Consider the following 17334-nt stretch of genomic DNA (forward strand, 5'->3'; position numbering starts at 1 on the left):
AAACAACAGCATTAATCTTTTGGTATCCTCTTACCATCCAACATGTTGTGTAATGCATAACTAGCCAGCTACAAGTTATGCATGTGAGTGAGGGATGTGGTATCCTAGTGCTTAAGGTGTTGGACTGCTGAACAGAAGGTCATGAGTTTGAATTCTAGGTCCACCAAGCTGCCGCTGCTGGGCCCCTGAGCAAGGCCCTTGACCCTCAGTTGTATAAATGTAAATAAATTGTAAGTCACTCTGGATAAAGGTGTCTGCCAAATACCAGAAATGTAAATGTAAACAGTGGAGCTTTTTTAATGCCATTTAATTGAATAAATAATTGCCATTGCTCATGAAAAACTTTCTCCAGATAAACAAACGTTTAGATAATCGTGATTTATTTCACGAACATATGCCTGTGTTGATTTGTGCCTATCAAAGTGTTGGTACTTTCTTTTAATGTGTTCTATTCTCCCTTTTCCTTCTTCTGCTATGTAAAGAAGACTTGTCTAGACTGAGACTTGTCTAGACTTGATATACTGACAACATTGTGCTGTGCCGCAAAATCACCTCATAGCTATAATATAATTGTTACCTTTCTATGAAGATTTTGTATATTCACAGACCTAATTACTCTATATACTGTACACCTTTACTCTTATCCTTCTCTATTTGTGCAGGTAGCTATGAACATTTCCAGGAACCTTTCAGAACAGAATTTGAAAACATACTGCTTTGGGAAAATAAAGCTCTACAATCTCTCTGCTGATCATGACATGAGAACAAGAAGAAACTTTTTCAGGCTCCATTTAGACTCCAATTTCCTCACAGAACAAAAAGCACCTGTAAAATGTTTACTTTTTAAATTAACTGCAGCATCATAGATAAAGTCATAAAGCATGAGTTTGTTTATCGTGATGGTTAAATTGTAATAAGGAATTTGCTTTCAGTGTTTATTTAACCAGTTACATTTATCATAATATAATATCATAAAAAACAGTAGTGGTCATAAAACTTGGAAACATAAATTTAGCTCAGAGATATTATGGAAACTACAATAGAGAAATAAAAAAACGTGAAAATACTTGGTTAAATAATTCATTTAATGCACACATCTGAACTTCATTCAAATGAAGTCACATTGTTTATACTACTGATCTTGCATTCCTATATTATATTTAATATTTTCTGTATATAGCTTTTCCTTTCCTACCTGATTGAAGTAAATAATGGTTTATATAAATTCTATTCTTCATTGTATTTTTATGTTACTTACAGTTGCAAAAGCATTTCACTGCACATCTCACATGGTATGGTTATGAAAATATTTTTGAAGTATTAATTATTTGAAGATTCAACAAATCAGTAACAGTAGTGAAGATGCACTGAAGTTTCATTTTAACCCATTGTGTAACACACACTTTGGTTTTTATGGGCTTGTCTTCTGGCTGCTCAAAAAAATATTTCAAATTATTTCCTTAATTATAGCATCTCAGAACCACTTAACATGTAATACATTGTCTTTCAACTTGTATTCACTTTCTGTTTTAAAAGGTCGCATACCCATGCTTTCTAAACCATATAACTAATATAACTTTAATTACCTCCATCATGTAATTAATGTTATAGAAGTCATAAGACCTCATTGCATTTCTAAAACAATTGATTATTTAAAAAACTGTTTTATTATCCAGTAATCATGCCACAATGTTACTTCCAGAGGTTTACACAGAATTGCACCAAAAAGGCCTTGAAAATACACGTTTTCACTGCTTGTGGACTGAGCTAAAACCTGCTAAGCCTTCTAATTTCAGTTCATAGTTTGAGACTTTTCAAATGGCATACGTCCTGTACTTTTTAGTGAATGTAGTATTAGTGTGTTCACACAGTGAAACTCAGCAAGATGTACTGTGTTATTTTTAATCCTGATAGCCAACCATATAAACACTCTGAACACAGAAGCACTCAACTTTTCAAAATGTCCACCAAGTCACAGATAGACAGAATTTAGATTAGACAGTTTTGTTATTTAATTGATGGTTTATGTCTACATAAAGGCTTGAAGACTCCTGCACTTTATACATTTTCTCTAAAGACTGAAGCATGTGTCTGACTTGGGAGATTTTAACAGGGTCTCTTAACTACAGCCTTAATAAATATATGCCAGAAATCTGTATGACCTTGAGGCAGATGCATTTCCTGACACTTTATTTGATCTCACCTGCTTTGTTATTTATTGTATATCAATGTTGTGTTATGTGCTCATCCTAGTTTAACTATAGCTTTTATATTTATTTCATTTATGTTTCAGAATGTTGCATTTAGACATGATTGGCAAAAAAAAGGTCAGGGTGGCAGAGATCATCCTGGAAACACAAAGAAGATATAAATTCTGAATGGAATATCAGTGCATCGCAAGGTGCCTTACATACCCTCTCCCATACCTTGCAGTAATTTAAAGTAGAAAATCATGTTTTTAATTGAAAAATGAAAGAAACTAATCATCTGGAGACGATCATGCAAGTCACTTAGACTGCTTGTTGTACTAAGTTTTTGATCATTACATGTTTGCTGAATTATTTGTACAGTAGCAGTGTTAATGAAGGAAATGAGCACAAATGTATCAGAAAATACCATGTTTTTAATGTACCTGTTAAATATGTGTGATAACATTATACACTAAGAACACAAGACATTAATAGATGTACACTTGCTTTTTGAAGGAGGAAAAAAATAAAGAATTGTCATCAGTACTAAAACTTGACAAGAACAAAACATGGTTATAAAGCAATATAAACCCATATTAATGCTAAAAATAGAGGATGACAAAAAAACTGATTTCACATTATCGGAAAGGGAATATTTCATGAATCACTCTCCCATAATCTCACTAGACAACCAGCATCCAGAATAAAGCCTGTTACAACAATTTGTAAAGAGATGTGTTGATACTGAAACAATAAGATTTTATATATTTTATTTAGAAGAATAAAAGCTGTTAACTTTCTCCAAGAAGCTCCACCTATGTTCTTGTAGCAGATTGACCAGTCAAGTGTGTACAAGATTCCAATAAAACTACAGCACTTAAAAAAATATGTTACCCAAAACCACTTATTTAAAAGAATGGGCATTCTTTTCAGTTCATTTGTACTCTTTGGGCCCATCCCCTTCCTCATTAAGTAGACAAGTGCGAATGATTGCTTCCGTCACGGCATATGGGTCGCAGTTGGCTGCGGGACGGCGATCCTCAAAATAGCCTCGCTTCTCCTGTCCCACAGCTCTTGGGATTCGGATACTGGCACCACGGTTTGCCACGCCAGCTGAGAAATCGTGTATGCTGGATGTTTCATGGCGACCAGTAAGACGCCTAGCATTGTCAAGTCCTCCTTTAGGGTCATAAACACGAATGTGGTAGGGATGTCTCTTGCCCAGCCGCTCAATAGCCTCCTCAATATACCTGCATAAAAAGTTGGGAAAAAAAGAGAAAGATTCATGATCTGGAGTATTACGGAAAAAAATTCAGTCCCTATCACTGTATATGTCAAATAGTCATGTAGTCAGGACTTGAACTTTCCAAGCTGCTTTATCATCTATTCTTAAAAAATAAATAAACAAATGCATATGTATTGTATATACAAGGACATTAAACAGAACTGGACTGCAATTAGACATTAAGATAGATAAGCAAATAATTTAGATTTGTCAAGATTAAAGAGCAATTGTTATGCCCAACAGGCCCATTACTACAACTGTAATTCCCTCAGTACCTGAGGCCTCCATCCTCTCGCATATCCTTAGTGCTGAAGTTGGTGTGGCAGCCAGCACCATTCCAGTTGCCGGTCATGGGTTTGGGGTCAAAGGAGACCACAACTCCAAAGTCTTCACAAACTCTGTGCATGATAAAACGAGATATCCACAGGTGGTCACCCATGTCAATGCCTTCACAAGGACCCACTTGGTATTCCCACTGAGAAGGCATGACTTCTGCATTGGTGCCGCAAATCAGAACTCCGGCATATAGACATGCTCTGTAATGGGCCTCAACAATGTCTCTGCCAAAGGCCTTATCTGCTCCCACACCACAGTAATAAGGACCTGTTTAAAATACACAACATCCCATTCAGTCATTCATTATAACCTAGAAAAGGCAGAGAGCAAGACTGAATTAAAATCCATAATGCAGTCCACAAAAATCTTCACCTTGTGGTCCTGGGTAACCATTTGTGGGCCAGCCAAAAGGATGACCGTCCATGCCAAGGAGTGTGTATTCCTGCTCCATTCCAAACCATGGATGCTGGTTTACCACCATCTTCATGATTTTTTCACATGTATGACGAAGGTTAGTTTCTAAGACAAAAAGACATTATTCACTAACATTCCTTTATAAACTACACCAGACTCAAAAAATTTACCAGCAAAAATTAAATGATACCATATTTATACCTGCAGGTTTTCTGTTGTATTTGAGAACCTCACAAAGGATCAGCTTGTTGGGGTCCTTCCTGAATGGGTCTCTAAACATGGTCTTTGGTATGAGGTACATGTCACTGTTCGAGCCCTCAGCCTGGTATGTACTGGAGCCATCAAAATTCCACTCTGGGAGTTCTGTAGAAACCCACAAACCATAACTGAGTCAAATCAGAAATCAGACAGAGCATTTCGCCACCGTTTACATGCAAAGAGAGTCTCAAAACCCCATCAATGGTGAACTAAACAGTACCTTCAATTGACTTGGGTTCTGAGTCCAGAGTCCTGGTCTTGCAACGGAGTCCCTCTCCTGTCCCATCAATCCAGATGTACATGGCCTGCACTTTGTCTCCCTGTGGCAGGGCCATGTACTCCTGCTTCACAGCTTTATTCATCTTAGCACTGGTGGAAAAGGCCATTTTCTCTTTGGGCTATAAGAAACCTAGAAACACATAATTACACACTGCTATAATTAATTTAGATGCTTGAAATTTTTGCATACATGTATATAATAATGCAATGCATTATTTTAAATGCACACAATGCATATAACAAACATTTGGTTCCAGTTAAACTAGATGTTTAAGGCTTACTGTAAAGGAAAATGACCAGTATACATTTTACCGTAACATGTTATCCCAATGCATTATTCTCTAAAACTAGAGCTCTCAATGAACAGGTGCTCAATGCTGAGCTTTTAGGACCAGAGTACATTTTGTACTGTTTGTGATCCACTAAACTCAGCTTGCACTTACGGTTCTTTAATGAGTTCATAAACAAAATTGAAATTCATTAACAGACAGCTAATGTGGAAAAGTCTTCTTGTGCTTCATTGTGTCTCCGTAAAATTACGAAAAAGCAAGCAAGAAAGAAAACAACAAAGAGTGAAGCTCAGTACAGCGGCAGCACACAAAGACACCGCCATGATGGAGAAACTCCATAAGGAGCAGAGCTGCACCTCCTGGAGCCGGACAAAGCACATCAACATCCTGAACCACTTTACACAGGACTACAACGATTTAAAGCGGGTTAATACCTTTACCTAGACAATCACAATAGGATTTATTCCAAATAAATGTAACTTAACCTAATCAAATCCAGATACTAATAAAGATAAAAGTCAAATGTATTAATTATTATTATTATTATTATTATTATTATTATTATTATTATTATTATTAGTAATACTATTAACCACAACAAAAGGCTGATAATATTCACGAAATTCTATACTGCACATTTAAATAAATCCATGTGTATTTATCCTGCTATCCTATCGTTTTGAGAGAATGATGTAACAGAGAACAGAAATTGCACTCGCTTGGCTATAACATTATAATAAACCTCTTTAAAAAGAAACCATTCTACAATCACATCGAGGAAAAACTTTATTATCTAATATTAAACAAAAAGTTGAAACGACACAGTTCTGATTTAAATAAAAGGTTATTCTAATAAAAGAAAAGTCCACAAAAAAAACATTAAATCTTTGTTACCTTTCAACAGGTATAAATGATCAGTAGATGACTGCTGTGTGTCCAGCTGGCTTTACAACAAAGTAGACAATCTCATATTCTCTATACCGGCAAATTCAACCGTGTCACCAACTTTTAAAGCGCGACATGAAGCTGCTACTTTCCGGATGGATAATGGACAGACATGTGATCAAGTTCGGACAAACCCAGAGAGTTCATTGGACGATCGTGGTGAGGCGGTGAGGGTGACGGAATAGATTTAGAGCGATATCATTGGACGAATGTTTCACGTAAGAAATATGAAACTATTAAGACCTAAATTCATAGTCGGCTCATGAGTTAGATGACGTATTACAGACTGGAGGAGACGATTGGACGTAATCAGGGCCAACAGGATGCAGCATGTTTGTTTTTTAGATTTGTGATTTTAATAGTATGTTTTGTTAAACGACCTTAAAACACCCTCGCCACACATAGAAATGTTGGTCCTCAATAGCGACTCACAGTGGCATGTCAAGGAAACACAGCTCAACATCACTACACAGGAAACCTACACTTTAGCCAGGGTACTTTCAATCTGCAATGAGGGAATACTAACTGGGAGTTCTGGGACCCCTGATCAAATAGTGTGTGTGTGTGTGTGTGTGTGTGTGTGTGTGTGTGTGTGTGTGTGTGTGTGTGTGTGTGTGTGTGTATGGACAGAGAAGTTGTGGGTCATTAAATCATCCCTTCAACCCTCTAGTAACGGCCATATGTATAGGAAGCTTGATGGATTTTGTATGGTTTAGGATCATGCCTATCATTTGGGTAATTTAATTTAATTTAATTTAATTTAATTTAATTTAATTTAAATACTGCTTATTTTATTTTATTTGCGAGTGCACAAGTGATACATCATTGCCCCCTGTTGGATATATTTCGATCTGCAGCAATAACAATCCTTACTGTTACGGTTACATATAAAAGCTATATATTTTTGTATTTCAGTATAAAAACACGTTTTTGTTCTAGACAACAGGACAAATAGAAGCTTTGTACACAAAATGTCATGAGACATTACATTTCAGACAAAAGTGCATCATCATTCGCATTCATGTACTGAACTTATATTTACTAATTTTACTGTGACACACTTGAGATAGGATGCAATCATAACAAAAACAATTAATTAATGGGTAAGAGCACAACATTGGTTCTTTGAATCTGCTGAGATTAAACACCCTTTTGGAGTTACTGGCGCCTTTCATTAAAATAAACAAAATTGAATAACAAATGAATATCAAATGAATAACAAATTATATATATATTAAAACATGCATCACCAAGCGTAACAACACTGCACTATTAGAGACATGAGACATCAGTTTTAATAGGAATCCTCAGATTTCATTTCATTTTTACTTACCAAAATGAAAACTAAGACAAATATATGGTATGCCAAGAGCGTGATTTGAACCGAGGACAAGATATTTTCAGGACATGCATCTAGGAGGACCTGTTTAGACTTTAAACCTCTTATTACAGTATGTTGCAGGTCAAATTGACCTACAAGTTTTTTAAAAATTAAACAAATAGTTAAAAGTATTTTTTCCGCTTAAAACTTCCTTAACATGTAAAATAAAATTGGTGAACATCATATTTGCAACCCTCCCTACAGTCGTAGGGTTAGAGTACTGTAGGGTTAAATGTCATATACTGTAGGATGTTTTTGTTTGCAGCTGTGAGACATATTTAAGTCTCACATTCTCCTATATTGTCTTGACATCATCTATAAGGTGCAAAAGTGCAGTTTTGTTATGACTTTTGATTGGAACAACATAACCTGTAACAATTTGTTCACAAACTACAACCTGGGCCAGGAGCTTCTAAAGAGAAAGTTCATGTTTGTCTTCACATACTGTTCAGAACAGCCAGTAACAACAATAATGTCTTACTGGCCCAACAAGGGAAAAACTTTATTCTCTTGTGCACTTTTAACAAAAATGCTGAAAGCAGCACATGCGAGAACCAGTCAATATTATATTGTGGTTGGCTGTTGTGTTCATTTTTGGTTTAAAAACAATGCTCAAATAAAAGTTACTTTCATTTGTCTTGATTTTAAGTCACCGGGTCAATTTGACAGACTCGTTTCCCAGCACTGTGACTTTCTACATGTATTGTAGAAAGATGTGGCTCAGCGCAATTAATAGTTCCCATCACTACATTGTACATTGACGTTACATCTACATGTTAATGGCCTGGCATTGATACAAAAGACAAGCCAGGCGTTTGTATGTGACTTAATGGCCCCTTGGAATTTGTGTATTGGCTCACAGTGGCTGCACGTTGTGTCTCTGTGCCCTGTGAAAGCTGGAATGCTGAAATTAATTCTTTAAGAATTGCTGATAAAAGTAGAGCATTTCTGAAAGTAGCTGAAATAGTAAGAATAGCTGGAAGTGTCTGATACATTAAAACTATAGCTGAAAACACCTGAGATGAAATACAAGTAGAAATAGTTGAATTTCAACATAAAGAGTAATTAAATAAGTATTGAAAATGCAGTCATCAAGTAAATGGTAGCTGACTTTATTCTAACAATAGAAATGTAAAAAAAAACCTAAGATCGAAGACCATAAAAGATATTACAAAACCAAGCAGAGGGTTTATAGTGTACTGTTATGACTACAAAAAGTAAAGTGTAAAGTGAAAAATCAAGGGAGTGCAATAGAGACTGTGTAAGGATTTTAATATCATAAAAATATAAATTTTTATAGATATTTATATCCATGACAATGCGAGGCCGTGTCTGATCGGTCTCTCTCTCTCTCTCTCTCTCTCTCTCTCTCTCTCTCTCTCTTTCTGCTGCAATTTGTTTACATTTAATTTAGGGACGTTTCATTGGTTAATGCCAGCAGCTGTTACACTGATCACTGCGACACCTGGTGGATCAATGCGTCATTGCAACAGACGCGCGTAGGGGCGTGAATAAGGCAGCTACTCATTAACTACGTCAGAGCGGGGAAACAAGAACATTGTAGCACTCCTGGTGGATGTCTGGCAGAATCACACAGTGATCATGCAGTAGTCAAACAGCAATTCTGAGCTGCTGCATCTGTATATATAAATATAGGGACACATATTGGCCTATTATATTCATATGCTCATATTTTGTTTAAAAAACATTGTTTAAAAACAATGTTTTTTAAACAAAATATGCTCATATTTTGTTTAAAAAACATTGTTTTTTTTTTTAAATCAATACTTGGGCAGTCGTGGCATAATGGTTAGAGTCGTGGTTGTGGGTAGAGCCAAAGGTTGTGGGTTCGAGTCTCGGGCTGGCCATGACTGAGGTGCCCTTGAGCAAGGCACTGAACCCGCCCACTGCTCCGGGTGTGTGTTCACGGTGTGTGTGTGTGTGTGTTCACTGCTGTGTGTGTGCACTTTGGATGGGTTAAATGCAGAGAACAAATTCTAAGTATGGGTCACCATACTTAGCCGTATGTCATGTCACTTTACTTAAATAAAACGATTGGCCAACATTTAATGCATATTTGGCACATTAATCAGCACTACTGGACCTCATCCTGTAATGTCTAACAAGGTGGGAGTGACCCGTAATAAGAACAAGACATCATGATAAAAGGAATATAAAACCATTAGGGCAGTAAGTAAAACCCAAGTTAACACTCAAAATGGAGAGTGACAAAAAACTAATTTGGTCTAGTCTAGTTCCTTATTAAGTAGACAAGTACGAATGATTGCTTCCGTCACAGCATATGGGTCGCAGTTAGCCGCAGGACGGCGATCCTCAAAATAACCTCGCTTCTCCTGGCCCACGGTTCTTGGGATTCGGATACTGGCAGCACGGTTTGCCACGCCAGCTGAGAAATCGTGGATGCCGGATGTTTCATGGCGACCAGTAAGACGCCTAGCATTGTCCAGCCCTCCTTTTGGATCGTAGACACGAATGTGGTAGGGATGTCTCCTGCCCAGCCGCTCAATAGCCTCCTCAATATACCTGCATAAAAAAGTTTGTGAAAAAAGAGTAAGATTTATGATCTGGAGTATTACAGAGGAAAAAAAAACCCTATCATTGTATATGTCTAAAAGTCATGGTGTCAGAACATGAACTTTCCAAGCTGCTTCATCATCTATTCTTGAAAAAAAAAAAATCATGTACTGTATTGCATATACAAGGACATTAAATTTGGAACTGGACTGCAATTAGACATTAAGATAGAGAAGCAATTAATTTAGATACAGTTTCTCTTATACCATGTTACACATTAGAAGTCTAATTAAAATCACCAAGTAAATTTGTCAAGATTAAAGGGCCATTGTTATGTCCAACAGGCCTATTACTACACACTTCCCTGTAATTCCCTCAGTACCTGAGGCCTCCATCCTCTCGCATATCCTTAGTGCTGAAGTTGGTGTGGCAGCCAGCACCATTCCAGTTGCCTTTCATGGGTTTGGGGTCAAATGAGGCCACAACTCCAAAGTCTTCACAAACTCTGTGCATGATAAAACGAGATATCCACAGGTGGTCACCCATGTCAATGCCTTCACAAGGACCCACTTGGTATTCCCACTGAGAAGGCATGACTTCTGCATTGGTGCCGCAAATCAGAACTCCGGCATATAGACATGCTCTGTAATGGGCCTCAACAATGTCTCTGCCAAAGGCCTTATCTGCTCCCACACCACAGTAATAAGGACCTGTTTAAAATACACAACATCCCTTCATTAAGTCATTCATTATAACCTAGAAAAGGCAGAGAGCAAGACTGAATTAAAATCCATAATGTAGTCCACAAAAATCTTCACCTTGTGGTCCAGGGTAACCATTTGTGGGCCAGCCAAAAGGATGACCGTCTGTGGTAAGGAGTGTGTATTCCTGTTCCATTCCAAACCATGGATGCTGGTGCTCCACCATCTTCATGATCCTTTTACATGTATGACGAAGGTTACTTTCTAAGACAAAAAAACATCAAAAACATTATCCACTAAGTAAATTTTACCAGCAAAAATTAAATGACACCATATTTATACCTGCAGGTTTTCGGTTGTATTTGAGAACCTCACAAAGGATCAGCTTGTTGGGGTCCTTCCTGAATGGGTCTCTAAACATGGTCTTTGGTATGAGGTACATGTCACTATTCGAGCCCTCAGCCTGGTATGTACTGGAGCCATCAAAATTCCACTCTGGGAGTTCTGCAGAAACCCACAAACCATAACCGAGTCAAATCGGAAATCAGACAGAGCATGCAAAGAGCGTCTCGAAACCCCATCAAAATGGTGAACTAAACAGTACCTTCAATTGACTTGGGTTCTGAGTCCAGAGTCCTGGTCTTGCAACGGAGTCCCTCTCCTGTCCCATCAATCCAGATGTACATGGCCTGCACTTTGTCTCCCTGTGGCAGGGCCATGTACTCCTGCTTCACAGCTTTATTCATCTTAGCACTGGTAGAAAAGGCCATTTTCTCTTTGGGCTATAAGAAACCTAGAAACACATAATTACACACCGCTATAAATTAGACGCTTTTGAAATTTTGCATAAATGTATATAATAAGGCAATGCAAGGTCAAGAAGCTTTTTTTTTGTTATTTCAACCATACAGTCATATGCAAAAGTTTAGGAAATCCTGACAATTTCCATGTTTTTTATTTATAAATATTTGGTTGTTTGGATCAGCAATTTCATTTTGATCTATCAAATAACTGAAGGACACAGTAATAGTTCAGTAGTGAAATTAGGTTTATTGGATTAACAGAAAATGCGCAATATGCATAAAAACTAAATTAGACAGGTGCATAAATTTGGCCACCCCAACAAAAAAAAACAACACATCAATATTTAGTTGAGCCTTCTTTAGCAGAAATAACAGCCTCTAGATGCTTCCTATATCCTGTAATGAGTGTCTGGATTATGGATGAATGTATTTTGGACCATTCCTCCTTACAAAACATCTCCAGTTCAGTTAGGTTTGATGGTTGCCGAGCATGGACAGCCCGCTTCAAATCACCTCACATATGTTCACTGATATTCAGGTCTGGGGACTGGGATGGCCATTCTAGAACATTGTACTTGTTCCTCTGCATAAATGCCCGAGTAGATTTTGAGCATTGTTTTGGGTCATTGTCTTCATTGTCAAATATCCAGCCAACTTTATCCAGCCGACTGATTCCTCAAAATTATTCTCAAGAATCTGCTGATATTGAGTGGAATCCATGCGACCCTCAACTTTAACCAGATTCCCAGTACCGGCACTGGCCGACAGCCACACAGCATGATGGAACATCCACCAAATTTTACTGTGGGTAGCAAGTGTTTTTCTTGGATTGCTGTGTTCTTTTGCCGCCATGCATAACGCCCCTTCTTATGAACAAATAACTCAATCTTTGTTTCATCACTCCACAGCACCTTATTCCAAAATGAAGCTGGCTTGTCCAAATGTACGTTTGCATACCTCAAGCGACTCCGTTTGTGGCGTGTGTGCAGAAAAGTTTTCTTTCGCATCACTCTCCTGTACAGCTTCACCTTGTGCAAAGTGCGCTGAATTGTTGAACGATGCACATTGACACCATCTGCAGCAAGTTGATGTTTGTGACCGTTCACACCATCCTTCGACTTTGCCTCTAAAATATTTTATGTGGCCTGCCACTTCTGGCCTTAACAAGAACTGTGCCTGTGGTCTTCCATTTCCTCAATATGTTCCTCACAGTGGACACTGACAGCTTATATCTCTGCGATAACTTTTTGTAGCCATCCCCTAAACAATAATGTTGAACAATCTTTGTTTTCAAGTCATCTGAGAGTTGTTTTGAGGGCTCCATGTTGTCACTTTTAAGAGGAGAGTCAAAGAGAACAACAACTTGCAATTTGCCACCTTAAATACCTGTCTCATGATTGGATGCACCTTTCTATGAATTTCAAGGCTTAATCAGTGCTAAGTAGTTACAGGTATTCAAATGAACAAAATGGCAATGGTGCCCAAATTTGTGCACCTGTCTAATTTTCTGTTAATCCAATAAACCTCATTTAACTACTGAAATATTACTGTGTCCTTCAGTTATTTGATAGATCAAAATGAAATTTCTGATCCAAACACCCAAATATTTATAAATGATCATGGAAATTGCCAGGGGTTCCTAAACTTGCATATGACTGTATATAGCTGTTGCAGTACACAGTGAAATGAGACGTTTCACCACTAACATTGTGCTACATAGAACAAAGACAGAGCTAAGGACTTAAGTAAGTAGTCCTAGCTACATAAAGTGCATCTGTGCAACCTGGTGCAAACAGTGCAAGACAAAAGACAAAAAGACAGTGCAGGACAAAAGACAGTGCAAACAAAAAATACAAGACAATACACAAAACACAATGCACAAAAGCAGTGCCGACCATTGTAAATGCTGTATGTTCTATATGCATGTGCAGAAATACTGGAATGAACACATTAGTATTATAGTAGCGGTTACATGAGGTATTGTAATGTATTGTGCAAAACAACAACTGACTGAAATGTGAAAGACAACATGTGCAAAGAGCAAAAACCTGTGTGCAAAACAGCATGTAAAAATGTTGATATAGTGGTGATTTAGACATGTATGTATATTGGAGGATATGTATTTAGTGCAGATCAGTGCAGTCCATACATTTGATTGTGTGTGTGGGTGTGTGTGTATTGTGCTTGGTATAGTTCAGTTCAGTTATTGAGTAACTGTTACACAGTCTGGTATGCTTCAGTACTTTTTTCCAGATGGCAGGAAGGTGTGTGTGAAGAGTGTGTGTGAGGAGTGTGAGTGTGGGGTCATCCACAATGCTGTTGGCTTTGTGGATGCAGTGTGTGGTGTAAATGTCCATGATAGAGGGAATGGAGACTCCTCTACAACAAACATTCATTCATTCATTCATTTTCTACCGCTTATCCAAACTTCTCGGGTCACGGGGAGCCTGTGCCTATCTCAGGCGTCATCGGGCATCGAGGCAGGATACACCCTGTGCTCAGTGTGGTGGTGCTGGAGATGTCCCCAATCCAGTATGACAGAGGTTTCCCAGTCAGGGAGTCCAGGATCCAGTTGCAGAGGGAAGTAATCATTCCCAGTAAGCTCAGGTTCTCAATCAGGTGCTGAAGGAAGATTGTGTGTTGAATGCTGAACTAAAATCTATGAACAGCATTCGTACGTAAGCTTCTTTTTTGTCCAAGTGGGTGAGGGCTAAATTAATTGCCTTGGCAATGGCATTGTCCATGGTGCAGTTTGGATGATACATGAACTGTAAGGAGTCCAGTAAGGGTGGTAACTGGGTCTTGAAATGAAATTTCTGATCCAAACACCCAAATATTTATAAATGATCATGGAAATTGCCAGGGGTTCCTAAACTTGCATATGACTGTATATAGCTGTTGCAGTACACAGTGAAATGAGACGTTTCACCACTAACATTGTGCTACATAGAACAAAGACAGAGCTAAGGACTTAAGTAAGTAGTCCTAGCTACATAAAGTGCATCTGTGCAACCTGGTGCAAACAGTGCAAGACAAAAGACAAAAAGACAGTGCAGGACAAAAGACAGTGCAAACAAAAAATACAAGACAATACACAAAACACAATGCACAAAAGCAGTGCCGACCATTGTAAATGCTGTATGTTCTATATGCATGTGCAGAAATACTGGAATGAACACATTAGTATTATAGTAGCGGTTACATGAGGTATTGTAATGTATTGTGCAAAACAACAACTGACTGAAATGTGAAAGACAACATGTGCAAAGAGCAAAAACCTGTGTGCAAAACAGCATGTAAAAATGTTGATATAGTGGTGATTTAGACATGTATGTATATTGGAGGATATGTATTTAGTGCAGATCAGTGCAGTCCATACATTTGATTGTGTGTGTGGGTGTGTGTGTATTGTGCTTGGTATAGTTCAGTTCAGTTATTGAGTAACTGTTACACAGTCTGGTATGCTTCAGTACTTTTTTCCAGATGGCAGGAAGGTGTGTGTGAAGAGTGTGTGTGAGGAGTGTGAGTGTGGGGTCATCCACAATGCTGTTGGCTTTGTGGATGCAGTGTGTGGTGTAAATGTCCATGATAGAGGGAATGGAGACTCCTCTACAACAAACATTCATTCATTCATTCATTTTCTACCGCTTATCCAAACTTCTCGGGTCACGGGGAGCCTGTGCCTATCTCAGGCGTCATCGGGCATCGAGGCAGGATACACCCTGTGCTCAGTGTGGTGGTGCTGGAGATGTTCCCAATCCAGTATGACAGAGGTTTCCCAGTCAGGGAGTCCAGGATCCAGTTGCAGAGGGAAGTAATCATTCCCAGTAAGCTCAGGTTCTCAATCAGGTGCTGAAGGAAGATTGTGTGTTGAATGCTGAACTAAAATCTATGAACAGCATTCGTATGTAAGCTTCTTTTTTGTCCAAGTGGGTGAGGGCTAAATTAATTGCCTTGGCAATGGCATTGTCCATGGTGCAGTTTGGATGATACATGAACTGTAAGGAGTCCAGTAAGGGTGGTAACTGGGTCTTGATGTGCCTCATGACAAGCCTCTCGAGGCACTTGAAGACAGCTGCTACTGTAGCTGTTCTGTACATTCACTGAGCACAGTGCCAGGAATGTTGTCTGGTCCAGCAGCCTTCTGTGGGTTAACTCTGCATAGAATTCTCCTTACATCGGCCATGGATAAACTAGATGCTTAAAGCTTACTGTAAAGGACAATGACCAATATACATTTACAGTACCTCTTAATTTTTTACCTTAACATGTTATCCCAATGCACTATTCTCTAAAACTAGAGCTCTCAATGAACAGGTGCTCAATGCTGAGCTTTTAGGACCAGAGTACATTTTGTACTGTTTGTGATCCACTAAACTCAGCTTGCACTTGCGGTTCTTTACTGAGTTCATTAAACAAAATTGAAATTCATTAACGGACAGCTAATGTGGAAAAGTCTTCTTGTGCTTCATTGTGTCTCCGTAAACTTACGGAAAAGCAAGCAAGAAAGAAAACAACAAAGAGTGAAGCTCAGTACAGCGGCAGCAATCAAAGTCACTGCCATGATGGAGAAACTCCTGGGAGCTGCACCTCCTGGAGCCGGACAAAGCACATCAACATCCTCAACCGCTTTACACAGGACTACAACGATTTAAAGCGCGTTAATACCTTTACCTAGACAATCACAATAGAATTTATTCCAAATAATGTAACTTAACCTAATCAAATCCAGATACTAATAAAGATAAAAGTCAAATTACTTAATAATAATAATAATAATAATAATAATAATAATAATAATAATAATAATAATAATAATAATTATTATTATTATTATTATTCACAACAAAAGGCTGATAATATTCACGAAATTCTATTCTGCATTTGTGTATTTATCGTGCTGCCATATGATGTACCAACCTTATAACAAACTTCTTTAAAACTGTTAATTGTATAAATTGTTATTATCTAATATTAAACAAAAACTTAAAACGACACAGTTCTGATTTAAATAAAAGGTTATTCTAATAGAAGAAAAGTCCACATAAAAATAACATTAAATTTTTGTTACCTTTCAACAGGTATAAATGATCAGTAGATGACTGCTGTGTGTCCAGCTGGCTTTACAACAAAGTAGACAATCTCATATTCTCTATACCGGCAAATTCAACCGTGTCACCAACTTTTAAAGCGCGACATGAAGCTGCTACTTTCCGGATGGATAATGGACAGACATGTGATCAAGTTCGGACAAACGAACAGAGTACATTGAACGATCGTGGTAAAGGTTGTCAAGGTGACGGAATAGATTTAGAATATGGAACTATGAAGAATTAGTCGATGAGTTGGATGACGTATTACAATCGTGTGTGTGTGTGTGTGTGTGTGTGTGTGTGTGTGTGTGTGTGTGTGTGTGTGTGTGTGTGTGTGTGTGTGTGTGTGTGTGGACAGAGAAGTTAAGCTGTGGGTCATGAAAATCATCCTTTTATCCCTCTAGTAACGGCCATATGTATAGGAAGCTTGATGGATTTTGTATGGTTTATGATCATGCTTATCATTTGTATAATTTAATTTAATTGAATTTAAATACTGCTTATTTTATTTTATTTGCGAGTGCACAAGTGATACATCATTGCCCCCTGTTGGATATATTTCGATCTGCAGCAATAACAATCCTTACTGTTACTGTTACGTTTTTGTTCTAGACAACAGGAAAAATAGAAGCTTTGTACACAAAATATCATGAGAAACATTACATTTCAGACAAAAGTGCATCATCATTCACATTCATGTACTGAACTTATATTTACTTATTTTACTGTGAAACACACTTGAGATAGGATGCAATCATAACAAAAAATTAATGGGTAAGAGCACAACAGTGGTTCTTTGAATCTTCTGAGATTAAACACCCTTCT

The 17334-nt window shown here is 37.9% G+C and overlaps 2 protein-coding genes across 4 annotated transcripts; both read right to left on the reverse strand.

The window, feature by feature from the left end:
- Positions 1–2603: 2603 nt before the first annotated feature.
- LOC113642972 (glutamine synthetase-like) lies at positions 2604–6137 on the reverse strand. Of its 2 annotated transcripts, none has more exons than XM_027146891.2 (6): positions 5946–6137; positions 4703–4912; positions 4426–4587; positions 4183–4329; positions 3750–4077; positions 2604–3439 (listed from the first exon to the last, which is right to left on the reverse strand). In XM_027146891.2, exons 2-6 carry the CDS (start codon positions 4866–4868, stop codon positions 3124–3126), a joined length of 1119 nt encoding a protein of 372 aa, XP_027002692.1. In that variant the 5' UTR covers positions 4869–4912; positions 5946–6137; the 3' UTR covers positions 2604–3123. The 2 variants fall into 2 exon arrangements, with proteins under 2 accessions (XP_027002692.1, XP_027002690.1); XM_027146889.2 differs by having other exon boundaries at positions 4703–4891; positions 5946–6136.
- Positions 6138–8632: 2495 nt separating this feature from the next.
- On the reverse strand, positions 8633–16706 carry LOC113642974 (glutamine synthetase-like). Of its 2 annotated transcripts, none has more exons than XM_047814386.1 (6): positions 16488–16706; positions 11218–11406; positions 10956–11117; positions 10731–10877; positions 10295–10622; positions 8633–9921 (listed from the first exon to the last, which is right to left on the reverse strand). In XM_047814386.1, exons 2-6 carry the CDS (start codon positions 11381–11383, stop codon positions 9624–9626), a joined length of 1101 nt encoding a protein of 366 aa, XP_047670342.1. In that variant the 5' UTR covers positions 11384–11406; positions 16488–16706; the 3' UTR covers positions 8633–9623. The 2 variants fall into 2 exon arrangements, with proteins under 2 accessions (XP_047670342.1, XP_047670343.1); XM_047814387.1 differs by having other exon boundaries at positions 11218–11427; positions 16488–16686.
- Positions 16707–17334: the final 628 nt, after the last annotated feature.

This window comes from Tachysurus fulvidraco, chromosome 5 (assembly GCF_022655615.1).
Source record: "Tachysurus fulvidraco isolate hzauxx_2018 chromosome 5, HZAU_PFXX_2.0, whole genome shotgun sequence".
Taxonomy (NCBI): domain Eukaryota; kingdom Metazoa; phylum Chordata; class Actinopteri; order Siluriformes; family Bagridae; genus Tachysurus; species Tachysurus fulvidraco.

Coding starts and splice junctions, on each gene's coding strand:
- LOC113642972 (XM_027146891.2), bottom strand. CDS start 4,868: ATGGCCTTTTCCACCAGTGCTAAGATGAATAAAGCTGTGAAGCAGGAG. Junction 4,078..4,182: donor TGGTTACCCAGGACCACAAG/GTGAAGATTTTT, acceptor TATTTTAAACAG/GTCCTTATTACTGTGGTGTG. Junction 3,440..3,749: donor CGAGAGGATGGAGGCCTCAG/GTACTGAGGGAA, acceptor CTTTTTATGCAG/GTATATTGAGGAGGCTATTG.
- LOC113642974 (XM_047814386.1), bottom strand. CDS start 11,383: ATGGCCTTTTCTACCAGTGCTAAGATGAATAAAGCTGTGAAGCAGGAG. Junction 11,118..11,217: donor AGAACCCAAGTCAATTGAAG/GTACTGTTTAGT, acceptor GGGTTTCTGCAG/AACTCCCAGAGTGGAATTTT. Junction 10,623..10,730: donor TGGTTACCCTGGACCACAAG/GTGAAGATTTTT, acceptor TATTTTAAACAG/GTCCTTATTACTGTGGTGTG.